This window comes from Peromyscus leucopus, chromosome 4 (assembly GCF_004664715.2).
Source record: "Peromyscus leucopus breed LL Stock chromosome 4, UCI_PerLeu_2.1, whole genome shotgun sequence".
NCBI classification, from domain to species: Eukaryota; Metazoa; Chordata; class Mammalia; order Rodentia; family Cricetidae; genus Peromyscus; species Peromyscus leucopus.
The window spans coordinates 105,380,029-105,407,501 of NC_051066.1; the positions used below are offsets into that span (position 1 = coordinate 105,380,029).

Sequence of the window (27,473 nt, forward strand, 5' to 3'; positions counted from 1 at the left end):
AGGACACTAGTGGAATTCAGGTGTTTCTGGTACATGGACTGCTCTCACCCAATGTGAGGTCGAACTGTTGACCTTGTGGACATCCTACTTCATAAATGAGTCTGTCAGATACGCTAAGCCTATAGGCTGAAGATGATGCCCCAACACTGTGGAGAAACCTCAGGTGACTGTCCAGGTAGCTGGCTGTTTCTGTCAACTCGTATTTTTTCTGGAAGCTGCTTGCTTGCACTTTCTATTTTTATTGTATTTTATTATTTATTTATTTTTTTTGGTTTTTTGAGACAGGATTTCCCTGTGTAGCTTTGCGCCTTTCCTGGAACTCACGTGGTAGCCCAGGCTGGCCTCGAACTCACAGAGATCCACCTGGCTCTGCCTCCCGAGTGCTGGAATTAAAGGCATGCACCACCACTGCCCGGCCCTGTTTTTATTTTTTATTAGGTAATATTATTTCCTTCTTGGGTCTCTGAGGGAGTTGAAGATTAGTTAGTTATAGTTGAAGATTAGATAGTTATAGTTTTCTTTGTTAAGAATTTCAGAAAAGAAACTCACTAAAGAGGTGTAAGTGTATAAATTTGAAAGACATTATAAGATAGTTCTCTTAGTAATATAAGTTAGGATCAGGTACATTTTGGACTTACCAAAATAGGATAGATAATGGAATTATTTTCTCTGAATTTGTCAAATACAAATGAACTAGACATTGTTTAGGTATTTATTGCTTGTATATGTGGTATATAGTTATTGTACTTTTGTCTATAGTTTTCCTTATATTAGTTATCTTTTTTCCTTTTTTCTTTTTATTAAAATAGAAAAGGGGGATTTGTACTGTATCAAGCTGATAATAGAAAAAAAGAAAAGAAAAAAAAAACACACCATCACCACCACCACCAACAACAAAATAAGTCTCTACAAAGTGCCTCAGAATGAAGGTGGTTTTGCTGCAGTTGTAGCATCCTCAATTGTTTTCACGACCGGAAGGCTCCATTTAGTCTGATGAAGCTTTGAAAACCCTCCAACTAGTTCTTTTGAAGCCAACTGTTGCCAGACACTACAGTTGAACCTGCACTGTATTCCAGTGTCTGGGAGGACCGGCCAGGCATCCTGCAGGGAGCCAGGGATGAAGAGGGCAAAACTGCTCCAGCAGCAAACAACCGTTTTGAGACGTGAAGCCAGGGCAGAATCAAGCCGATTCTCAGGCCTGGAGAGGAGAGGGCACAGGCAGTGAGCCTTTCTACAGAGGGGACCCTGCAGGCTCCATCCTGAGGCCTGTGAGGACTGAAGCCAGTCTGAGGTTTGAGGCAGTTCTTTCCTCCTGGGGGGCCTTGCAAGACTCTAGCTTGCTGATCTTAACGCTTCTCCCAGTCTTGTGGCCACTACACAACCCTCCAAGCTGGCTGCATGATTTCCCGCATGCTGGTGGAGATGGACATCTATTTCTCATGGAGGGCTACTTCTCTGGCACGAAGGCTTTCTAGGTCAGTTTTAGGAATCTTGGTGTTATAAGCCTGATCTTGAGAGGTGGACCTGTTTCCCTCATACCAAAAATCCAGTTCCTCATGAGGCTCATGGTGAGATCCTTTATTCAAATGCACCCTGTGAGGTTCTTGGGGCATCCATCAGTGTTGCCCCTGAGAACCCCTACGGCTCCTGCTAAGCCACCACTCTAACAAAGTGAATAAACAAGCAGGGATGAACAACTATTCAACGGTTTTTATTTTAGCTATTACTTAGTAATAATAGTAACAAAGCTGAATTTAAAATGTGCTGACTAGGCTTTCTATACAGAATATTTACAAAACAACTCTGGTTTTCCTCACCAAGAGCAGTTACCCAAGGGGAAGAAAAACCACAGCCATAGTCTCTAGGGCTCACGGCCTCTTCAGGCTACGAGTCCCCGAAAGAGAAAACAATGGACGCAGCAGGTGCTGTCCCCACACTTTTGCTTTTACTTGAAGCATTTCTGCATAACAAGTGCAAAATGAGGATTGTACCTAATAAACACCTGGGTGGCCATGCCAGCTCTGGATTGTGCTTCACTAGAGGACACCTGCCCAGAGAGAACAAGAGTCATCCTCCACGAATGTCATCTGGGATCTGAGTGCAGGCATGGCTAGCCCAATCTTCTCTGATGTGTGGGGTTTGACCATCCCACCCGGTAAGCTGGTTTCAAACCCAAATCTTTCCATCCTAGGAACCTGCCCTCCTGGGTACAGTGGATGCTAAGAGGAAAGTCAGTCAGACCACAGCATCAGCCTTTGGGATGAAAAGTAACTACAGTAGAATTCTAGTAGATCAGCAAAGTATATTGATACTTTGAACTTATGTATGCTGTAAAACTATCACAAAGTATGTAACAAAGCACATGAACCAAAAGTCTGCGTGGGATATACAATTTGAGAGTAAACACAATGCATTACTTCCTTAGCCACAAGTCTCTCTTCTGGGCCATGTCATGTCAGTGGACATTTATTTCAGGCCATCTTGACAAGGGCATTTCTTATCTCTTGCAAGCCCTGAAATAAACCCATTTAAACAAAAACAAACAAACAAAAAATCAAAAGATCATGATTCAAGGACTTCAAAGCCCAGTGACACAGGTAAGGCCTCATTTTCCCGGAAGACAAAGTACTCCGTTTTGTCCCCTTCCAGTAGCTCGTTAAGAGAAGCCACGACGACGTCATGCTCCTGCAGCATTTCTGGGTAGCGGGCCACTGCTCGCTCGATCCTGGCCGAGCGCCTCACGGGAGTGATAAGCTTCATGTCTTGTACTTCTGGTACACCACATATTCTGAAGGAGACCAAAGGATGCGTTCAGAGCCTTCACAGCTACAGCAACATCTGTTTTTATTCTGTGTTTCTTACTAAATCATAAAGCGTAACCGACATCTCACTGTAAGCTGACCAGGAGGCAAGTCTGCAGTAGTTCTGCACCTACAGAGGCTTTCCCTGATGCCCAGGAAGTACTGGGTGGTGGTCACATACATGCTCCTGGATGGTATTAGCATTAGGATTTTATGACTGAAGGGTGAAAATGGTTTTGATTTGAAGTTAACTGCTTTACAATTGCTATTTGTTTGTCTCATAAACTTTTGAGGGCTTTGAGGAAACTGGCCTAATACCAAACCTGACTGCACTAGTGACTTCAAAGAGTCCTTCCAGTGTTGACTATACATTACTCAAAATCTATTAAGATACTGGACCAAACCATGTATTGAAGCTGGAACAACTGGGAATCTTCCTTGTAAACTTCCCGATGCAATCAGAGACCTTTGCATGCATGACTGGTCTAAAATTCACAAAACTACTGGCTAATTAGCTTATGCAGAACTAGAGGGCAGGTCTGCTAAAAAGTGCTTGTAACAATAATTCTGGAGACAGTGGGAGGCAAGCTTTAGACTCCTTTAGACTTTAGACTGCTTTCATGCATCTGAAAGCCAACCACAGTGGGGCAACGATGGCCTAGGGGTTAGTCTAGCTGTGCTTTCCGGGGCAAGGAAGGCTCAGAACTGCTGAGCTGGTGCCCCGGGTGGGGTCCTTTCAGAATCATGAACAGAGGAGAGACACTAAACTTACTTTTTGGAAATGACACTGATCCACTGCCATACTGCCTTACAATGACAGTGCAGTTCTGCCTGGAACGTAACCTCCCAGGAAACAGAAGGCTCTAGAAGTCTCTTAACATACTAAACTGCCCTCACTGTTCTCTCACACGAACTGGGGAGTTAGTGCTCCCCATTCCTGTCTGTGCCCAGCTTGCAGGACAATAACAGTGGAGAGGTGGGGCTGGATGCAGGAGGGCGTGGCTCCAGGCCGGCACCTGCCAGACTCTGCAGCATGGACTTCACTGCAGTTGTGTCTTCTTAGGGTGGATGGGGGGGGGGGCGGTATGTATGCAGACTTGCCTGTCAGTGCTTCTAACTTCTAGTGTCCTCAGCCCCTTCCTCAATGCCGAAGACCGTGATTTGGGCATTTTGCCAATTGAAGATGGACCCTGGGTCTCCTGTCAGCACTGATCCTCACCTCTGTTTCAGTGTCCTGAGAGCTCTCCGGGACTCCTCACCGACCTAACTAACCTCTTCGCAGAGGCATCCATTTATCAACCACTGCTTCTCTGGCTGGGTGTGAAGGAAACGGAGAGTTCAACTAGAGTTAGGTCTGTGCCCAAGAGCCTGCTGGAGTTGGCTTACCTAGGGAGAGGGGCGATCTGCAGTTTGATCCCAGGGTTATCCCATTCTGCCGTGGTTATTGGTGGAGCTGCCGTAACCTGCTCTCCTTCTGCTAGAGAAGGACATGACTGCCCAGATTCCTCCTTCTTGGCCAGCTCGTCCACAGAAGTGACACTAGTTCCGGGAGCTAACGAGTCAGAGGTGACTGCTGTGTACACAAGGCCAGGAAGGGAAGTATGAGTTAAGCAATTTTTAAACTAAAAATCAGTAAAACAAGAAGGCATCATATACAGTGACTTTCCCGTGATCCTCATGGAGTCTGTATGGCAAATGAAGAGCTAGGACTGTAGCTGGCATTTATGTTCTTTTTTTTTTTCTTGCCGTATTTTAAAACAATAGTATTTTCTTATTCTTGGAAACTTTCATACACTTATAAAATGTATGTTGATTATATCCATCCACTGCTACTCCCCTCCAGTTCTTCCTAGTGTCCCCTTTCCTGCCGAGCTCCACGGCAACGCCCTGTGACATCAGGCCACCTTACTAAGCAGCCCACCCGACACCTTTTGGGCATTTTACCGATTGAAGATGGATCCTTGATCCCTTTTAGCACTGGCCACACTCTGACTGCCTATTCACTCTCATGAGAGCAAGTATCTGAGTTACAGTCTCCTGTGAGTCTCCCATCAAATAGTTCTACTCCGTTCCTCAAATTACTAGCTACTTAGCTATTATTCCATAGGACTTCATGGTCCTTAGTTAAATCTCCTCCTCCTCTTCCTCTGTCTTTTTTTTTTTTAAGATTTATTTTCTCGTATATTTTATATATACACCAGAATAAGGAATCTGATCCCATTATAGATGGTTGTGAGCCACTATGTGGTTGCTGGGAATTGATCTCAGGACCTCTGGAAGAGCAGGCAGTGCTCTTAACCTCTGAGCCTGTCTCCTTTTTTTTAAAGGTCTTACTTTGTAGTCCAGGCTGGCCCTGAATCAAGGTAATCTTCAGCCAGGATTACAGGCATGAGCCATCATGGCCACCTTAAATCTATTCTTTTTTTTTTTTTTTTTAAAGATTTATTTATTTATTATGTATACAGTGTTCTGTGTGCATGTACACCCACAGACCAGAAGAGGGCATCAGATCTCATTGCAGATGGTTCTGAGCCACCATGTGGTTGCTGGGAATTGAACTCAGGACCTCTGGAAGAACAAGCAGTGCTTGTAACCTCTGAGCCATCTCTCCAGCCCCTTAAATCTATTCTTAAGGGAAAAATATTTGCCATCTGGATACTAAGAGCTCATTTTATTTTCTAAAGACAGGGCACACTTTCCCTTCCCACTCCTATAAAAAATATCTTGCATATTATTATATGTCACCGAGTTTGGCACAGTTATTTCCAAGGACACATTCTTTTTTTTTTTTTTGTTTTTTCGAGACAGGGTTTCTCTGTGTAGTTTTGTGCCTGGAACTCACTCTGTAGACCAGGCTGGCCTCGAACTCACAGAGATCTGCCTGCCTTTGCCTCCCGAGTGCTGGGATTAAAGGTGTGCACCACCACCACCCGGCCAAGGACACATTCTTTAAGGTTCTGAATAGTGGCCATGACGGCTAAGTAAGAGGAGAGAATCCTGAGAGTTGACATGAATTTCGATGAGTGGCAGTAACTCAGGGGTGACTAAACACACAACTTAAACCATGGCGTCTCTTCCTTTTGTCTCTGTCTCTTGGTAAACAGTCATTTGTGTTTTCCCACAGAGGACTCCAGGAAAGCAGGACACTAGTCCAGGCTGCTGTGGTGGACAAAATTTTTGTTCAGCATTGGGCATATATTTACTTGTAATCATAGAAATAAATCAGTGGATGATTACAGCTAAAAGGGCCAGGCCACAAAGACCAAAAGGCAGGAGGTGTTTCAGGGCCTCATTCCACTGATCTCCTACATGCTCCACAAGGATTTTTACTTGCATATCTCAAGGGAACGAAATACAATAGTTTCAAATACAAAACTAACCATACCCTCCGAGCTTCTGCTTGGATCCTGCAGAATGTTCAGAACTTCCTGTAGTTCTTGCATTGGCTGGAGGCAGCAAAATAAACAACTGGTATTAAAAGCATTCATGGAAAAACTGAGCTAAGGACTTTTGCTTAGCATCAAATAAACTTTCTGCAATGAAAATGTTTTCTTTTTAAATTGCATATTCAGAGATAAACACACTTAAAATGGTTCAGTTTTAAAGATTCATGAGCAAAACGAAGAAAAAGAAAATGTTGATTAGATGGCATACCCAATTTCATTAAGAGAAGTGTTCAAAGCTGTTTATAACAATTTTCTCTAAATCAAATTTTCTTTTCCCATTAATTTATATATCATTAAAGATATGTTCCTACATAAAGATTCTGGCAAAGAGATATAAAGTTAGCTATATAGATAGAAAATGCATCAAGTACTGCCATTGTCAGTTTAATTCTTGTTTTCATGATAGAAGGTGTGTGTGCATTTCAGAAAGCCTGAACCATAGGTTAACTCAAGGAAGAGTTTTACCCAAAGTCCCAGGATGCAGTCTCTTTTTTTTTTTTAACTTTTTTCTGTGTCTTTCCCTGGCCTCTTCTTTCTCTCCTTTCTTTAGTTAATGTATCTTAAACAGCAGGACAAATCAACCAAGCAAAGGAAAACAAAAACTCCAGGCACAGAAAACCATGTAAACCACATCACAGAGCATGCTGCAAAGTCAGCTGCTGGTTTTCCCTGGGAATACTGTATTTGGAATTTTTTTCCTGACTTGGTACTCTGTATCAAATTAATAACACACACACACACACACACACACACACACACACACACACACAGAGAGAGAGAGAGAGAGGAGAGAGAGAGAGAGAGAGAGAGAGAGAGAGAGAGAGAGAGAGAGAGAAACACTGACTAAGTATGGCAACACAGTCCTTTAATTCTAGCACTCTGGACTCTGGAGGTAAAAGCAGGCAGATCTTTGAGTTCCAGTCCAGCCTGGTCTACATAGTGAGATTATATATTTGTCTCAATAAAACAAAACAAAAAAGCCCACTCCAACATAAACAACAAACAAAACCCAAACCGAAGAACAAAGCCAACCGAATGAGTGATGCTGTAAGCTTCTGAAGTGGGGAATATACATATATACACTAATGAATCTGCGTTATAAAGCATATTTATTATTATCAAGCATATTTATTATTAAATTTTTAAGACAAGGTATTTCTCTGTAGTCTAAGCTAAGTCAGGCTATGTAGACCAGGTTAGTCTCAAACTCATGACAATTCTCCTGCCTCAGCCTCCCAAGTGTTGAGATTACAGGGTAAGCCCAGCTCCATGAAGCATATTTTGCATCTGTATAGACTTCTGTTAAAGACGGTAGACTAAAAACACATTTATTTCTAACTTCTCTTGAAATTCTACCGAAATGAAAATAAAGGATTAAAAAGAGGCACAGGAGAGAATAAACAGCAAGATTTTGAAAGCTGGAATGGTGGAGAGGGCAGCCAACTGTCTAAGAGAGCTGAATCTTGGGCTGGGGTGTGGCTGAGGAAAACCCTGCTGTGTATCCCAGAGCTTCCAAACTCAAGGGCGGGAGGTGAGTCGGCCTCTGCTCACCGAGTCTGAGACCTCCACCTCTACCCTGGACTCCGGCCCTGTGCAGCCTGGTGCTTGTGCCCTACCAGCTTCACCCTAACAGAAAACGGGGACTTTTCCCACATTCCCAAGGGACATCATGTAAGACCCAGGTGGGTGACTAGCTGAAAATAGGATAAACAAAATCTCCAGGCTGAGGAGACCCCCAACACTGGCAGCACAGTTTCTAGCTCACAGGAAGGAGGCTGGCAGAACCTCCCTGAGATAATCTGATGAGCTGAAGAGAAAGACCTGAAGAAACTGATACCGAGAGTTCTCCAACCAGCCAGTGCAGCCGGCCAGCTCACCCTACTGGGAAGCTCAATACATGTGGCCAGAGCTTGTGTGTATGTGTGTGTGTATGTATGCATGTTCAGTGTGTACGTATGTGTGTGTGTGCACATGTGTGTATACTGTCTTTGTCATTCCTCAAGAACCACCCACCATGCACTCTGAGACGGCATCTTTCACTAGGATCTGGGAGTCATCAATTAGGCTAGGCTGGCCAGCTAGAAAGCTCAGGGATCCACCTGCCTCTGCCTCACCAGTGGCGGGAGTAAAAGCGTGTGCCACCATGACTGCTACTCTATAAGGCGCTAAGATCTTCAGGCTTGTTCAGCAGCACTTTATTGAATGAGCCACCTCCCCAGCCTCCACAGCTTTGAACACACGTTTCCAGTCTACCTGTGTGTGCATCCATCCATCCATCCCAACTCAGCCGCATCTGAATAACCCCTTCAATGAATGATGGAGAACAAAACAACGGCAAGAGTGGGAAGAGGAGACCGGCACTGCAGGAAACAAGAGGAACAGCCCACTCAAGGAGTGTGGGAGTGTCTGCCAGGGATGGAGAAGAGAGCCGAAGGACAGATGGTACAGACAGGAGCTGAGAGCTGCCTGTCCAACCTGGAATAAACTAGAGGGGTCTCTAAGAAAACCAAACCAGTAGATAGCTGAAGTCTTGACATTATTTAGAAAATTCAAGAACATAAAAATTAGTTATATAAGACACACTGAGAAAACTAAGCATAGGCAAAATACATAACTAATTAATCCTGGGAAAGTAGAAGATGTGTTAGAAAGGCCAAGCAATCACAGTGTATAGTCCATAGCTCAGCACAGCCATGAATTTCTTTCTTTTTTATATTTTTGGTTGTGAGCCTAGCCTTTAATGGCTGAGCCATCTCTCCAGCCCTCTCTCTTTTTTAAATTATTTGTTTGTATTTTATATGCATTGGTGTTTCACCTTCATGTATGTCTGTGTCTGATCTTGGAATTATACAGTTGTGAGCTGCCATGTGGTTTCTGGGAACTGAACCCAGGTCCTCTAGAAGAGCAGTCAGTGCTCTTAACCGCTGAGCCATCTCTCCGGCCCCACCATGTATTCCTTACATAGGTCTAACAATATGGACACAAAGTGACAGAACTTCCGTATGGCGTTAGTGGAAGCATCGAGAACAGCAAAGGTCCACAAGGACAGACAGAGCTGTCGACATGTGTGTGAGGCAGCGGACACGGGGAAATCTATGTAAAAGGAGGAGGTTACAGCCAGGTCCTCATCTGTGAGGTCACAAATTATGGCCAAAAGTGGAAACAGCAACATAAATATGTTTTCTGAAACCACAGAGGTAAAAATGGAATCAGTTTGTTCTGGGAAGTAGGAATGTGAAGGGGGCAGGGTGAGGAAAGACACAACTGGGTGAAACTGAGCAAACAGTGTAGATGTACAACTCCGTGAGCAGCCACAGACATCGGTACCACAGGGCGGGAGCTAGGGAGGGAACAACATCTGAGCAAGACGAGTTAGGAGGTGATTTGATACACTCTTCATTAAATAAAGCTGCAAACGGTGGTTTCTGTTTGCTTCTAGAATTAGTAAGCTTCTTGATGTAAGGACTCTGGATTAGTGATGTCCTGAATTTAATGTAATTTAGGTTCTCTCTAACTATCTGATCTTGTTACTACTGTAACTTTCCATTGTTACTTCCAAAACTGCTGGTTTCTGCAATTGGTGTTAAGTGAGACACGGGTACTTGACAAGAAAACCAAAATTCTACTGGTAAGTGTAACCCAGGTTTCTAAGAAATAGTTTAGTGATGCTTTGATAAGACTATATTCTACCGGACCCTGTGATTGCCTTATGAGGTGAAGTAGGTTTTCGCTAGTATGTATTAAATGTACAAAACAATGGGTTTCAGGTCTCACTGTGACATCACCACACGCACGTATAACACACTTGGGTCATCTTTACCCTATTACCCTCTCTCACCCCTATGAGTGGAAGTTTACCACTGCAATATACAGCCATCTTATTGCTACACCAAAGAAAGCACACGAAAGGGAATCTTAGGTCCCCCATCCAAGACAGGTACTCACTGCGGCCCCTCTTCTAATGGCCTCCTCGTACAGTCCAATAGCATCAAAGGGACCCCTGCTTGCCAGTAACTTTGCTTTGCAGACCCAGAACTTGGAAAATTTTTCAGCCTCAGGAATGCTGGACACAATGGTAAATATTTCATTAGGAAATACACCCTGGAAAAGGAAATACAAAAGGATTATTATGACTTTAGTTCACTATTAACTCAGATATCTGAAAGTATGATCATTAATTTTTCTGAAGTTAAAATTTCAATTTTATTGAGGTATAGTAAATATATAATAAATACATAACTGTCCCCATTTTAATTGTACATTTCAAAAATTTTTAACATTAGCCTTTAAATTTTAAGAGTTACATAAGGCAGAGTAGATAAAAAACCATTTACCACAGCATAAGGTAAAGAATATGCTCTATTTTTTTATGGTATGAAAGACCCAAACAGAATCAAGACATAGAGTAATAAATACTTCTTACATATTAAAAATATTCAAGCCGGGTGGTGGGCGTACGCCTTTAATCCCAGCACTCGGGAGTCAGAGCCAGGCGGATCTCTGTGAGTTCGAGGCCAGCCTGGTCTACAGAGCGAGATCCAGGTCAGGCACCAAACCACATATTCATAGTAATGTGGACAGTGAGTCAAGGCTAGACTTTCCATATGACTAGCCTCAGCATGCATGAAGAGCAGCAGAGGTATGCAAAGGTCAGTCAGGGTATATGTGTACATGTGGGTGTACTGGAGATTCACGCAGGTAGATTCCACACAAAGGGACTTAGAAATGGCTTCTGGCTCAGGCCCAGGGCAGGGCTGTGACATGGACTAGGGGCAAGAGTGAGCCACCAAACTCAGAAGCTCCGCTGGCGACGTGGAGACAAACATGTACACTCCCAGCCATGCCTCACCAACACGATACAAAAGCTCCACACAACTCAACAAAGAATAAACACGAGCACAAAAAAATGAGGGATGGAGAAGACAGCATCAGCAGAATGGCAAGGGACGATCGCTACCACAGATTCCCCCGCACCCCAGTGGAACACAACAAAGAAGTGAACAATACAAAACCCAAATCCAGAGTTCCCAAGGTCACATCTATTTTTAAACACTTCTGTAATGTTTACTAAAAATGATCAGTTATTAAAACGACTAAGAAAATTTCAACAAATTCCATCAAGGAGAATGCAGAGGAGGCGACCTGACCAATCACTATACAGCTAGACACTAACACCTGTAAGGGAAGGCCACTGTAAGCATGAAATGCAAAGACCGGCTTCTAAGAGAAGCTTTGCATTAGAGCACTCCAAACAGAAATGCTAGAGTTAGAGACAAATGGAGAGCAATGAGAAGGCATCGGGCATCAGGCAGCTACTCAGTGAACTACTTCAACTTAGCTCAAACCCCACTTTCGTCCTGTGTCTTGATGCTGGGGCTGGAACCCTGCAAAGCTTTGTGCCCGACAGTGGCTCTGGCTGGGCCCTGCCCAAGTGAAGGACAGAGTCTCTCCATGTGCTTCTGTCACCCTAGCAATAGTCCCTCACCAGGGACAGCAGCTGGTTCCAGCCACCCCCACCCCTACAGTCACTTTCACACCATTGAGCTCAGAGCCCCATGGGGTAGTGGTCGTTCCTCAAGGTTGTGCCCCAGGCCCACAGGCTCCCTCCTCTTGTCCTTAAAACACTAGCATTTGTTGGGTGGTACACCCCAGTAGAAGTTGGAATCCTATTTTCTCCTGTTCACCTCTTCTAGTGTGATATTGTGAACAACACATGGAGTCTTTCCCATTTCTGGCACGTAACTCCTAAAATCCTGGAACTCTCCAAAGTCTTTTGCATGCTAATAATTAACTGATGACTGGCAGTCCCTAGGCAGCCTCAGGATGATGGCTGGTCCCAGGACAGCTGGGATGCAGAATCAGAGGGGTGGGGGCTTCGGTCCTACCCTCAGCCTCTGGGGAGGGACTGAAGGGTAAGCTGATCACTAATGGCCTAATGTAGGTCAAGGTAACCAATCATGCATATGTAATGAAGCCTCCATAAAATCCAAAACCAGACAGAGTTCAGGAAACTTCTGGATAGAACCCATGAGGATTTCTGTAAGGTGGTGTGCTGGAGAAAGGCATTCTGTTTTTGTGATATGACCTTAGCTGATAAGACTATTAAATATGACAGATATTAGAAAGTAAAATCAGGAGGCAAATTTATAACATTTATCATATTTATAAGAAACTCAGGTTGGTTAAATCATCCAAGCTTTTAACGAGAAGCTAAGAATAACAATTGACAGGATAGGTAAAGATACGGACAATGAGAAAAAACAATTACTGGAATCCAAAAGATTTTGCAACCTTTAAATAGATCAGAGAAATCTTCAGCAAATCTGATCTCTTGCCCTTTAGCTTTTTGATAGGATTCACTATGTACTTGAAGCTGACTATGAACTTTCTATGCTCACTCAAGGCTGGCCTTGAATCTGTGATCTTCCTGCCTTGGCCTCCCAAGTGCAATAAGTGATTTATAAAAAAAAGGCACAAATTCACTATACATTCAGCCCAAGAAACATAAAACAATCATGTGAAAAGCTGCACAAACTATTTTCAGAGTGTAGAAAAAAGGGAAAATACCAAAAGTATTTGATTGAGACTAAGAAAACATACATAAAATGTGAAGTATGATAATGGCAGCTTGGAAGACAAAGTGATCTGCCTCCTTCGCTATGTATGGATACTGTATGCACATATGCGTGCGAAAACTGGAGGGACAGCCAGCAGTGGGTGATGACCACCTTCAAGGAGTAGGGTGGGGTGGACGGGGGTCTGCTCACTCATCTGTATTACTTCTTGAAATTATTTTAATATTAAGAAGGTACAGGGTGGGGAGCACGCTTTTAATCCCAGCACTCGGAAGGCAGAAGCAGGTGGATCTCTGAGTTCAAAGCCAGCCTGGTCTACAGAGTGAGTTCCAAGTCAGCCAAGGCTACACAGAGAAACCCTGCCTCAAAACAAACAAACAAACAAACAAAAAGTGGGGGGGGGCATAGGGGCAGGGCTCAGTTGGTAAGTGTGCTCATGTAGAAGGACATTGTCCAATAGCCAGAAACCTACCAAAGGCTGGGACTGGTCGTGCATGCTGCCAATCCCAGCACGAGGGAGGTGTAGATAGATCCCTGGGGCTCATAGCCAGACAGCCTCCAGCCTAGCCTACTCTGGAGGTCCAGGCCTATGAGACCCTCCCTCAAAACAACAACAACAACAAAACCCAAACCAAACCAAACCAACTCCTGTCCCCCAAACAGGAAGCTAGTGCCTGAGAATGACACTCTGGCCTTCACTTAAGTGTACCCGCCCTCTTACACACAAAAGAATGCACCCATGTATTTAAAAATGAAAACAAAAGCAAATCAAACAAACCAACCTCTGAAGTTCAATTCCACCAAGGAGAAATAATGTTCCCCATAGTGAGAAACATTAAAATAATAGTCCTCCTGCCCTTCCCCCAAGTCCAACACTACCAGAACACGCTGACTTTGACTTTTCACTCTCTGTCTAGAGGTTAAGCATATCAGTTTTTATTAATGCATTTTCATTAAGGCAATTGCTTAAGTTTCTGACACTTTGTCTACTACCCACGTTATCCTGATCTGTAGATTTCAAGATACATTTCAGATACCATTTCTAGCTACCAAAAGTACTTAGGGGAGCTGGAGAGATGGCTCAGTGGTTAAGAGCACTAGCTGCTCTTCCAGAGGACCAGGGTTTGGTTCCCAGCACCCATACGGTGGGTGGCAATCATTTGAAATTCCAGTTCCAGGGGATTTGATGCCCTCTCCTGGCTTCCATGGGCACTGCATTCACAGGATGCAGCTATCTATACATGCAAAGCACCCATATGCATAAAATAAAAATAAATAAATCTTTAAAAAGCCCCTAGCCAAAACTATTTAGGAAATTCCAATTTGAAAAAAGCCTTTCATGTTGACTTAGATTTCAATCTCAATGTTGCTTACTCCTTGGACCCTGCCACCTGGAGAAAGCTCCCTCGGGAGCTGAAAGGCCTAGGTTAGTTTGCTAACACCTCTGGGCTGCCACTGAAGTGCACTTCATCAGCATTACTGTTACTATCACTCTGCTCTATACTTGAGAGCGGCTGGGTTTCTGTCGAGGTGAAGGCTATTTCCTCTGCTCTCTAAGAAAACTTCTAAGCACCAGGACTGATTGCAGCTCATCCTCTGCGGTTTCCTCTCACTCACCTCCTCAATGAGCCTCAGACACTCTGTCAGAGTGCTGTTAATTTTACTGGACAGCTCCAACTGAGCTTTCTTTTCTTCTTCTTCTTTTTCAATGCTCTTCCAGAACGAAATGTTCATTTCCTCTATGACTTTTCTTTTTGGTTTCAATTTCATGGGAGGGCGTTTATAGGTTTTCCCCTTAGATTTCTGCCATTCTTCCAGCTGTTTCCTGTAACATGATTGGGGTGGGGGGTTAGTTGGTTCCCTCTTAACATTTCTAAGACAGACAGATGACAGGCAGAGACTGGGTATAAGTGAACCTTCCACACAGACAAGGTCAGGAGGCAGAAGGAAGAACAAACCCACAAATGGGCGATGGCCATGCTGGGTTGACTACTCCACTTAGAGCTGTTGGGGTTACAGAAGACCAACTGGAGCTTCAGTGTATAAATATCTGACCTCTGATTACTTTTCATTCTTTTCGTCTGAGTCTTCATTTCCTCGTGGGCTGCCTTGGGCACCACCTACCCTTGGACACCTCAGCACTCCACTTCTGCGGCCGGAAGCTTCTGACCACCCAGACCCCCAAACCTGCATTATATCTTTAGTAGGGCCTTGGTGCTCATAGGAACCCACTTCCGCCCAGTTCCTTCGTGTTCTGACCACACATGCCCCTTTCTTCTTTAATCAACAATCTTAGGGCTCTCTTCTCTTAAGTAACCGGTTTCTGACAGTGCCAAGCTCTAGCACTGACTGTCTGCCACGACTCACATTTTCTCCATTCCCACGGCTAAGCAACTAGATTTATTTTGGAGGGCAGGGGATGGATATGGACACCAAGTGTCTAGATTTGTTATATCACACCTGTGTATCAATGACCAGAAAATGCCCATTTCAGATTTCAGACACTCCATGGAGCCCCAAACCATGTTAAACCCGCTGCCTCATTTGTACCTTTTATTTATTGTCTAGCAGGCATTTCAGCTCAACACTGTGCCGAACAAAGCTCTTGATACTCACCTCCAAATCCCTTCCTAAGTCCCCTTATTTGATCAACAGTAGGCCCTATGCTCACGAGTTGTCTTTGAGTAGTTGCTTTTCCTGGTGTCTGACACATCACTGTGCAGATTCAGTATTGGTTCTGTCCACCTGACCACCATGCCACACACATCACCTTCTGTCTGAAACGGAAAGTAAACTCTAACTTACCTTGCCACTCTCTGCCCATAGCGTCTATCAGTAGAATGTACAGTAGACTGTGCTAATCTCAAGACTGCTCGAGACAAAATTAACAATGTTTTCTAGGGCTGTCCCGCCACCCTTTCCAGCTCCACACCATGGCCCTCTCCCTCACTATCCTCGTAGAGCTCTGACCTCCTTTCAGTTTCCTGATCCAGGCTCATTCCTGCTTCAGGGCCTTGCATCTTCTGTCCTCTGTTCGAATGGTTCTTACTTGAAGAGTAATGATCTGCAATTATCCTGTCCTAGTTAATCAACATGTTCATATTGTGTCTCCTCCACTAGGACACAAGCTCTGTGAAGGCAGAACTGGCTGTCCAGTACCTAGCACAGAGCCTGGCATACACAAGCTTTCAATGACAGTATGGTAAAACACACCTTTCTGAAGTGTGTTATTCTGTGAGTGTAAATATACAAGACCACTCGACTGTAACTATAATCAAGATACAATACAGGCCCAAATCTCTTCAAAGCCAAGCTTACTGCTAATCTCCAGTCCCCGAGAATCACTGATCTGCTTTCTGTCTTTATGGTTTTGCCTTTTCCAGAATTCAATAATTATAAATAAACAAAAGTTATTAACTGTCATTTTCCTCTGACTCTATCCAGAAGACAAGCAATCCTACAATCTGCACAGTGCTTAGCGCAGTCAGGACTGTTCCATGCTAACAAAGCTAAGAAACATGGCTTTTATTTCCTCTAGCCTAGCATTCTTCCTATCTCCATAGTCCTTGTAATTATAATGAAGACAATTTCCCTTTCTAAAATCAGCGTACTCCTAGGACTTCTCTAAACTTTCCATGTTACCCCAAACTACAAGCTCCCTCAGGGTAGAGGCAGTGGTGGTCTTCCTTGCCCCCCTGAGCCTGGCACAATGCAGGCAATGGGGGAACATGCGTCACGAGTGCATGGATCTAACCCTTCCCAAGGCTCTATTCCTTCTGTGACCAGACACAACATGCCGCACACTGTCATATGGCAAGTACGTGAGCCAGGCTGGGAGTTCTAGACAGACACCAACTTGTTACTCACCACTCTCAGTTTCTACACTCCTCTTCCTCCTTGTCAGTCTCAGGTCTCACTGATGGAAGTGCTTCCCAGAACCTATTTAAATGGCCACACTGGTCCTACCCTCTCAACCACATCACCAAACATTAAGCCTCTTTCTAAGAAGGCAGAAGGCAGAAGGCTCTGTTCCGAGACCAAATCCTGTCCCCGCTCAGTCTGCGCCAACTTTCAGCCACCATCTAATTTTATATGTCTCTTTCACTCTGTCAGGAGTCTAGGTTCTGTTCCAACCAGGTCTCCACAAGTGTACTCTAAGGAGGCTCACTTGCATTCTGGGACGGTGACTGGTCTTGGGCAGAAAGAGGACAAAATCCTTTGGCTCACCTCAAGCATCATGTACAACACTGAGCCCCAGCAACCCTGGGTCCTGATTTCTAACACGTGCACGCTGCCTCTGACCAGGGCTCCTGCTTCAGCTCACCTTCCCCAGCCTGGGACACTCATGCTCATGGAAGCCTTCCATTCCTTCTCTGCTAACTGCAAAGGCAATCACCGACTTCTTCCTTCCTAGTTATGCGAACTTACTACTCTGGCTCCATTCAGACTGTCCTGGTCTGTTGCTCTTCAGTCTCTGCAGGACACTTCTTGGGAGACTAATCTATATTGGCAACTCCTATTTCCTGCTCATCTATTCTGCTCCGCTTCCATTTTTACAAAACAACTTTATAGACAATTATAGAGAATGATTTATAAAACACTTGTGGGTCACCTAGTTTTGTTAAGTGTTAATATTTATTATAGCTTCATACCATTTCAGGCTCTAGCTATATACCACTTAGGAGCTATTTCTCAACCTAGTGTATATGCACATATAAAAATGTGTGTATCTGTTGTTGGTACTGGGAGTTGAATTTAGGGCCTCACACATGCTAGGGTAAGTGCTTTATCATTGAGCTACAGTCCTAACCCCAACCATTACCAGTTTACCTAGTCATCTTAAATTGCAATATCTTAGAATTAGAGCAAAGTACCTCCGATCCTCTACTTCTGTCTTTTTAACACGTGGATGAGTCTGGGTAGCACTTGGGGCCTCCTTCCTACTTGTGGTTGCTGTACCAGCTTTTGTTTTGGGAGCAGTCTTGTTCAGAAACTGGCTCTGGGGAAGAACCTTTTTGAACTTGAAGTCCAGAGTCTGTGCTTTTTGTTGAAAGATATTATTGCATTTATTTGCTCTTATGCTAGGGGTGCTTGGAATGACTGGATTAAAGTTGCCAGCTGTCAAATTAGGCCTCTGGCTTATGGCTCTTGACTTTTGCAGAACGCATGATGTCCGGGGTCCAAGACAAGGCTGCACAGTCTTTTGATCCCGCTTGATGGTTAGATGTCTGTTGTTCTGTCCTCCCTGAAGCAAGCTGGGCTGGGAACCAGGTTTAGTATGGTTTTCTTTCTGTTCAGTAGCAGGGTGTGACTGTACCTTAGTTTCATTTGGTCTTCCACATTTAGCCCTGTTAATCTTTATGTCCTGTGTGTCCTTGACCACTGGTTTCTTTGACGTCTGATTCTTACTATGGGCTGGAATGAAGTGAGAGGGAACTGTTCGTGGGGGTTTTTCTCTTGGTCGTGCAGAATCTGCATCTGTAGAGAGATGCTGGGACTTCACTGGTTGAACTCTGACTTGTGTGTTTCTAACAAACTGTTTGTTGGCTCTGTCTTTCAGAACAGTATGGTTAACCAAACTTTTGCTCAAGATTTGTTTAGAAGCCAGACTTCTCTGGGTTTGATTATAGAAGCCAGTGTTTGGCTTACTTATGGGGTATGAGTCAGGATCTGGCTTTCTAGGTTCTAGCAAGGTTTGGGGCAAGTTCTCTTTGTTCATGTCATCTAGAAAGCCCTTCAAAGATTGGTTGTCGACATGGGTCCTAGCCACAGGACCGGTGCATTCGGCATTTCCTTGATGTGTTTCCTGTTGCTTTTGGGGTTTCAATTCTTGGGTACCAGTGAACTGCCTGGGTTTTCTTGACAGCCCTGTAGTGGACACTGTAGCTCTGTGCTGCTGCTGGCTCTTACAGGACTGTTTACAGTCTGGGTTAGAAGAAAAACATCTTGAAGTGAGCCCTTTGCCTGCAAGTTTTGGTGGCTCCAACTCTGGCTTCCGGGACCTTGTGATATTAGCTGGTTTAGTCTGGAGTTTAGTGTGATGGGTCTTGTAGTTTCGACAGGCAAAGCAGCATGATTAGAAACATCTTTTTTTGGTCCAGGAGTCTGAAAACACAAAGAAAAAATATATTTAAAAACTCATAACAATAGCTTTTTAAAATGATGAAATAACCCAAGCACATGTTAGAAAACAATCGTAGGATATTCGTTAAGAAAGATGAATCTGGAATATGAAGGCTTACCTTTGCATATAGGTGATTTTTGTAATTTGAATTTCTATTAGAAGTAAGCCAGAGAGTCTTTTTAACTCGACAGAATTAGGCAGATTCAATAAATTAAACAAACAAATAAACACAACCAGCAACAACAAGAAAAAAACTGTTTCAAAAACAAATTTGCCTACATCAAAGTGCACTTTTCAATGCCCATTACGTCCCAATAAAGACCACTCCTAACTGGCCTGGACAGATACACCATCAACTCGAAAGACAATAACCGGTGGCAGGGCAGCCCTCAACAGGCCTTCCCTTGGACTTGTCCAGCCACGCTATGCACTGTTTTCCGATTGGATACTCGCCGGGGTAAACCTTTAACCTGGGAATCAGTGCCCTCTGTAAGAGTCAGAGGGTAAAGATACGAGGGAGAGAGAGGACACTGCAATATGGGGAGAGCCTCACACATGCTTTTTCCCTTCTCCAACAACAACTGCCAAACCCAGAAAAACGAAACAAAACAATAAAAGTTATCGAGCTCACACTTGTGAAGTCAAGACAGAAGTTTTCTTACACTGAAAATAGGCTGTTTTCATATACATATTCTGATTGCAGTTTTCCTTCCTCAAGTCCTCCCAGATCCCCCATCTCTCTTCCCACCTAAATCTTGACCCTTTCTCTCACAGAAAACAGACTTCTAAAAATATCAACAAAATAAAACAAAAGTGAACTAACTGGAACAGATAAACCAAACAAACAGATGCGAAAGAGTCAAAGACAAAGCTCAAGAAACAGATTTAGATGCGCGCGCGCACACACACACACACACACACACACACACACACACACACAAACATCAAGGTAGAATTTTAAGGTTAGATTTTTTTTTTTTTTGTAATTAGCCAGTATCTTTGTCAGCTTTTATTGTTAGCTTGAACTTGAGAAGAAGGACTCTCAACTGAAAAACTGCCCAAATCAGACTGACTTGTGGCCATGTCTGTGAGAGCTTGTCTTGATTGATAAGGGATGGACTAGCCCACTGTGGGTGGCACTGTTCCTAGGCAGGTAGGGGTCGTGAGTGGAATAAGAAAGCTAGCTAATAGCTGGGTGTGGTGGCGATGCCTTTAATCCCAACACTCTGGACGCAGAGGCAGGTGGATCTCTTGAGTTTGAAGCCAGCCTGCTCAACCAAATAAATAAATAAACTAAAAATAAATAAATAAGTAAACAAACAAACAAATAAATAAAAGAAAGCTAACTAAGCATGAGCCTGGGAGTGAACCAGAGAATGAGCCAGAAAGCAGAATTCCTCCATGGTTTCTGCCTCAGTGCTTGGCCTGACTTCACTCAGTGATAGACTATGACCTGAAAATATAAGCCAAATAAATCCTTTCTGCCTCAAGGTGCTTTGGAGCAGAATGTTTTATCACAGCAACAGAAAAGAACCTAGAGGAGTAAGAGGGCACTGGCGTATCCACAGTGAAAGCAATTACTCAGCAAGGAGAACTGGCATACGAAAGAACAAATATCTCCGAGAGAAGATATGGAAGGTCCAAACCACTGCTCTCTTGATCACACTGCCAAGACTCACTAGGTAAATATATAAAGGAAATCTTTAACAAGAACCACCAGGGCAAGGAGACACCAGCCTGAAACCCTATCAGCGTGTGGTGTTGCTGAGGGTGGGATACAAGAGGGTTGGAAATGGGAGGCAGAGAAAGATGATAAACCATGCGGTTATATTTATATTGGGTTACCACTTGGACCTAACATTCACTTCAGAACTCTAAATCATCATTTACTGAGAAACTGGGGATGTTGGTATGAAAATGTCCAAATGATGACCCAGAGACCTATGACAGAACCAAATATGACTGGAGGAAAAAAAGTCAATATAATGATGCCTAATGATATTTTCTTATACTCATAGATTGGTGCCTAGCTGAGTTGCCGAGAGGCTTCATCCAACAACTGATGGAAACAGATGCAGACCCACAGCCAAACATTGGCAGAGCTCAGGGAATCCTGCAGAAGAGCGGGAGGAAGGAATGTAGGAGCCAGACGGGTCAAGGACAACACAAGAAAACCCACAGAATCAACTAACCTGGGCTCATAGGGGCTCACAGAGACTGAACTGACAACCAGGGAGCCTGCATGGGACTGACCTAGGCCCTCTGCCTAGTTACTGTTGGATAGGATGGTCCTCTTGTGGGACTCCTAACAGTGGGAATAGGGGCTGTCTCTGACTCTTTTACAGGCTTTTGGAACCCTACTCCTCATACTGGGCCACATTTTCCAGCCTTAATACATGGGAGGTGCTTAGTCTTACTGCAAATTGATATGCCATGTTTTGTTGATATCCATGGGAGACCTGCCCTTTCCTGAACAGAAATGGCAGAGTGAATTGGGGGGTGGGCACAGAGCGGGTAAGGTGGGATGGGGGGACTGGGAGAAGAAACTGAGGCTGGGATGTAAAATAAATAAATAAAAATGAAAAAACAACAATGTGTTTTTATGGCTTACATTTCACAAATTTGAGATTTAATTAACATGCCATAAAATTTAGTATTTTAAAGCCTCCAATTCAGTGGGTTTTAGAATGTTCACAAGGTTGTACACCCATCCCACGGAATGCCAGAACATGTTCATCACCGCAGAAGAGGTTTGTTACAGTCATTCTCCATTTCCCTCTCCACAGCTCTTAGCACTGAGAGCTACTTCACCCCTACACCCATGCAGAGCTTGTAAATAGGTGGATTCATGGACTGTTTTGTGCATGTCTGTTGTGTGGATGTGTCTGGCTTTCTTCGTTCCCCTCCTTGCATAATGTTTTCAAGATTCACTCAAGTTGTACCCTGTATCAGCACTTTCCTACTTTTGTTCTGAAAGAGTCTCATGTAGCCTAGGCTATCCTTGAACTTGATATGCAGTCAAAGATGACTTACAATATTAATCCTTCCACCTCCTCCAGACTGCTAGGATTACAGGCATGTGCTATCACACCTAGCTTACGTAATGCTGGAGTTAAACTCAGAGCTTTGTGCATGCTGAGCAGGCAATCCACCAACTGAGCTATACCTCTAGCCCAGTAAAAACAACAACAACAACAACAACAACAACAACAACAACAACAACAACGTAAAATGCTTCTTTTTAGAGAGGTTTTTTTCTTTTTTCTTTCTTTTTTTTTTTTAATATGTCTGGCTCTGTAGACCAGGCTGGCCTCAAACTCACAAAGATCCTCCTGGCTCTGTCTCCTGAGTGCTGGGATTAAAGGCGTGTGCCACCGCTGCCTGGCTTGTTGTTGTTTTTGGGGTGCGCATGAGTACATGTTTTACTGGGGATTGAACCTAGAGCCTGATGCATGCCAGGTAAGCATTTTTCTACTGAACTATATCCCCAAACTTATTTTTACTTTTTATTTTGAGACAGGGTCTTACTAAATTGCCCAGCCTGGCTATGAATTTTCAATCCTCCTGCCCTTAGCCTCCCAGTACCTGGGATTATCAGCCAGTCCCACCAGCAGGTCTGGGATTACTGGCCTGCCTCTCATTGTCATTTGATTTGCATTTTCCTGACGGTTAACGCTATTGAACATTTCTTCTTATCTTTGACATCTCTGAGAAATGTCTACTCAGACTCTGCCCATTTCAAACTTGAGTCATTTGTCTTTTAATTGTTTGTGCTGTAAGAATCATATATCCTGGATACTAGATCCCCATAAAATATGTGACTTGCAAATGTTTCTTTTGGACATTTTTCAGATCTTGACTTTAGATTGGCCTGGCCAATCTAAAGTATTACAAGTGGTAGAACTGGTCATTCAGTTTCAAGCCCTCTGGTGAGGGAGAAAAGCTATCCTTAGAATGGGACATTAGAACTGAAAGAGAGATTTTAGAGATAAATTCAACTCCGTCATCTGGTAGAGAAAGTGAGCTGTCCAAGGCTAGGCACAGGGAGGGAGCTGGAAGGTGGGTTAGGTTAGAACTTCTGTTTCTGACTCTTGATTCCTTTAAACCATCTCAGAACTGACAGATGAAGTTGAAAAGCAAAACAATGAACGCATAAGAAAGAATAACTGCTTTAAGCTACATTTACTTTCACTCACTCTGGGCATCTGAATTGGAAGGGAGCAAATTCAGAGGATGTAAGGAAGGCTTGAATCAAGAGAGAATTATTCAAGGTTGACTAGAAAAGGCACAGTGCTAGACTCTAGGAGATGTAGAATGGGATTATACTTGATTCTGAAGATCTTAAGTAGAAAAGATATAAGCACATAAAAATAATAATACATTGAAACAGAGGCTATGATAAGGTTGGAAAAGACATTAATGCATATTTTTTTTTTTTTTTTTTTTTTTTTTTTTTGTTTTTCGAGACAGGGTTTCTCTTGTGTAGCTTTGCGCCTTTCCTGGAACTCACTTGGTAGCCCAGGCTGGCCTCGAACTCACGGAGATCCACCTGGCTCTGCCTCCTGAGTGCTGGGATTAAAGGCGTGCGCCACCACCGCCCGGCATTAATGCATATTTTATCAGTGGTTTTATCTACTCCCAGAATAATTTCTAAAAACTCAGTATATTCTTTAAGTAGTCCCATGTATTCAATATAATTTATTAACAGATGAGACAGGATTTGGCTCTTACTGGTTGTATAATTAGGATGAAGGATATAGTCTCTTTGAACCTCATGTCTCACATACAAATAGGCACAACAATAACATTAACAGTAATACCTATTTTTTTCTAAGACAGTGTGGTAGTTTGAAAGACAGTGGTATTATTAGTATGCGTGGCTTTACTGGAGGAAGTGTGTCACTGTGGGGCGGGCTTTGAGGTCTCATATATGCTCAAGCCATGCCCAGTGTCTCACCACTTCCTATTGCCTGCAAGTCAAGATGTAGGATGCTCAGCTCCTTCTCCAGCACCACGTTTGAGTGCATGTCACCATGTCACACCATGATGATAACAGAATAAACCTCTCAAAATGTAAGCCACCCCAATTCAATGTTTTTCCTTTACAAGAGTTGCTGTGGTCATGGTGTCTCTTCACCGCAATAGAAACCCTAACTAAGACAGACAGGTATTCTATGTTCTTGAGTTTTACAAGATATTTTGATTTAGGCTTCTTGGTCCAGTACTTTATTTTATCCTAAAGAGTTCTGGATTGAATGTTAAATCACACAAACGACCTTTTCATAGGGCAGTTTACTTACATATTTGGAAGATGGTGGTTTGGGGCAGTTATTCTTGGCTTTTAGATAAGGCCTATGAAAGATGAAAATAAAATTAATCCTTGGTACAGAAGAATCAGGAAAGCTAGGAAGAATAGTGATTAAAACATTATGATTAGAATTTTAAACCAATAGAATTTCTGTATAGGGTAAAATAAATCAAAATTATTACTTAATAAAAAAGAACCTTACTCTCCCTTCCTTGGCCCTGTATTTCCTTCCCCAAAGACCACATCTGCTCTTAACAATTCCTTTTGTGATTTTTTTTCAGGTTAGCCCAAGTACAAATGGAGCATTCTAAAAATATTAAGGAAATATATGTGGCCTTTTCATAGTTACAGTCTTCTTTGAGCATCAGCTCTTGAATACTGAGGGCCAGACACGAGAGAGAAGTTTCGTTGAGGAACTTCCTTGCTCTTCATGTCTCCAGTGTTTTTCAGAGGGGGACAGGGGTTTGTATATAACCAAGTCTCCCGTTCATGGGTTCCACATTTATGATTTAACTAACCTTTGATTAAAAAATATATGAAAAACAAAACTGCATTCATACCGAACATGTAGACTTTCCCCTCCTTATTCTCTAAACCAAACTATTTTTATGGCATTTCCATTGTACTGGGAATCATAAGTAACTTGCAGATGATTTCAAGTCTATAAAAGGATGTGGATACACTACATGTAAACACTACAGCATTCACGGAAGGGACCAGAACATCTGCAAGTTCTGGTATCTATGAGGACGTAACATGAAGTTGAAGTCTAGTTAGTGAAATAAAAGATAGAACAGAGTAGAATTGAGAAGGACTCAATCTCCATGGACTGAAACCCAAAACGAACAGAGATTGACGAGCATAAGCAATGGAGGGCAGGGATGTCTCTGCTTAGTAAGTTCTGCGTCTTTCTGCATTAAGAGTGATTGACAGGCCTGGGGAATATATGTCAGTGGTAGAGTTGTTGCATAGCTCATGACAGGCCTGGGTTCCATTCATAGGGGAGGGGGAGGGCAGGAGGAAGAAGGAAGAGAAGCAGACAGAGAGAGGGAGGGAAGGAGAGGACATAATAGGTACTAAATGAATATCTGTTGAGAAAATGATTTGGGTTCATTCAATCAGGAAGCAGAGGTGAGGAAAAACCCAAGGTAAAATCACCTGGGCTAGGAAGGTGGCTCAGGGGTAAGAGCACTTGCTGTGCTCCTGGGGATCTTAGTCCAGATCTCCAGCAGCCACATAAAAATCAGGCATGGTGAATGTACCTCTAACGCTAGGCTCTAGAGGTGGAGCTGAGTGGGTCACAGGAGAGTGTTGGCCAGCCTGCTTAACTTAAACAGTGAGCTTCAGACAGTGGGAGAACCTGCCTTAAGAGAACAGGAGAAGAGCGACAGAGCAGACACCCAACATCCCCCTCTGGCACACACGTGCCCGGGTGCACGCACACACATAACTGAGTCACCTAAATGAAAATATGCCTACGCTAAGCAAGAGAGAGAAATAACAGGACAGAGATGGTGTGGTGCTGAGACAAGGGTAAAGGGGTTCTGTTCTGTCCACCTCAAATGCATGCCAGGAGGACATCAAAGGACATCACCAAGCGGGAGGATGTTGGTGAGCCACTATTGTGGACTGACTATAACCAATGCTCCTGCTTTAGTAAGCAAACACTGGAACCAGTTTCCTCCTTGATAAAAAACTGCTTTGCTGGGAACCAATCTTCCCAGAAAAAGGAAGGAACCAGAAAAACTTCCAGTGAGGTAGGTAATACTGTAATCCTTTCTTCCTTAGGTATTGGAAAAAAAAAATGCTTAAATAATGCTTAAATCTCTGTCAACAGGACACCACTCAGGTGTTTTTTTTTTTTGTTTTTTTTTTTTTTTTAAATCACGCCCGGACTGACACATTCCTTCTGTTATTACAGGCTCACCATGCAGGTCAAACAGACCGGAAACAAAGGGCTGGTACTACTGTTCATTGCTATTAGCAACCAGGGCAACAAAACAAACTACAGGGAGGTGAACTCACTTGGTGTTCGGGTCCTTCAGCTTTCCCTTGGCTGCCAGGTACTCCTGGAGTTTTCTCCATCGTTCTTCTGCAAAACGTGGACACGAGCAAACAACAGAAACTTAACTTGAGGTTTTAACCAGTCCCTTTATGGTTCTAAAATACCATACGTTCCTGTAGCTATTTGGGCTTTGGGAAAGTCAAAGCCAGTCCTGTTGTCCTTGCTTTCAAACTAATATCAACACCAACAGCATCAGCTTGGTGCCAAGCTGTTAGTAAGCTGTTTACAATAACACAATAATCCTATGAGGTAATTTGCTGTTTGAGACGGTAAGTGACATGCTTAATTTAACTTTACCCACTAATAGGCAGCAAAGCCAGGATTTGAAAGCAAGATTTTTTTTAACCCTCGAGTAGGTAGCGCCTAGGACGGGCTACAGAACAACAAACAGAGCTCATGAGTGACGACACCGCATGCATCTTGAAGGTGACATGGGGGTGGGGCATTCTGAAGAGCTAGCAAGGGCTCCAGGTCCGTCACAGAGATCAGGGTCCACAGCATCCTTACGCCTCGGCCCACGTTTAATCAATCAACCTCTAGACAGCGCACACTTTATCAGTCGACCTGCAGAGGTGCAGGGACTCGGACTGAGACAGAACCGGTCTCCTGACTCCTGTCAAAGTTCCTGCCATAACCAGCCATGCCTGGGTGTCCACCGGCGGCAACGGAGCGCACGGCTCCTCGCTGTGTGACCCGGGTCCAGCGTCCCGAACCTATCCGAGGCCGGGGCAGGCTGAAGCATGCAGGGGGCGGCCTGGCAGCTCCAGCGGGAGGCTGGCGACCACACTTACCCGCGGCCGCGCTGGCAGTTGGGCCCGGCCCCACCATGGCTCCGCGGCGACAGCTTCTTCCTTCAAAGGGCGCGCCCTGTGCTGGTAGGCGCCGCGGGCGCGCGTCCGGGCGCTCCCATTGGTTCCGCGACTTTGAAATCCGCCAACCGGAAGGCAGAGAGGGCGGGATAACAGGAAACCAGCGCCTTGCGGTTGGCCCCGGGGGCTGCTCGAGGCGCTGCGATTGGAGGATCGCGTGGGGGCGGGGACAGGCTCCGAGAGGTGGGCCCAGTGGCCGGGTCACTTCCGTGGCGGTGTGTCAGGGCCGGATCCTGTGGCTAAGGCCGGAGCTGGCAGTCGGGCGCGCAGAGTAGATCTTGTTTT

The 27,473-nt window shown here is 44.0% G+C and overlaps 1 protein-coding gene across 1 annotated transcript; it reads right to left on the reverse strand.

Moving 5' to 3' along the window:
* Positions 1 to 1,690: 1,690 nt before the first annotated feature.
* On the reverse strand, positions 1,691 to 27,198 carry Ckap2l (cytoskeleton associated protein 2 like). The gene is given in 10 exon segments (XM_028893407.2): positions 1,691 to 2,788; positions 4,188 to 4,374; positions 6,187 to 6,247; positions 10,193 to 10,348; positions 14,440 to 14,647; positions 17,697 to 18,858; positions 18,861 to 18,927; positions 24,247 to 24,298; positions 26,280 to 26,346; positions 27,111 to 27,198. Coding segments are annotated over 10 exon segments (2,223 nt in total). The 5' UTR covers positions 27,148 to 27,198; the 3' UTR covers positions 1,691 to 2,562.
* Between the last annotated feature and the right edge of the window lie 275 nt (positions 27,199 to 27,473).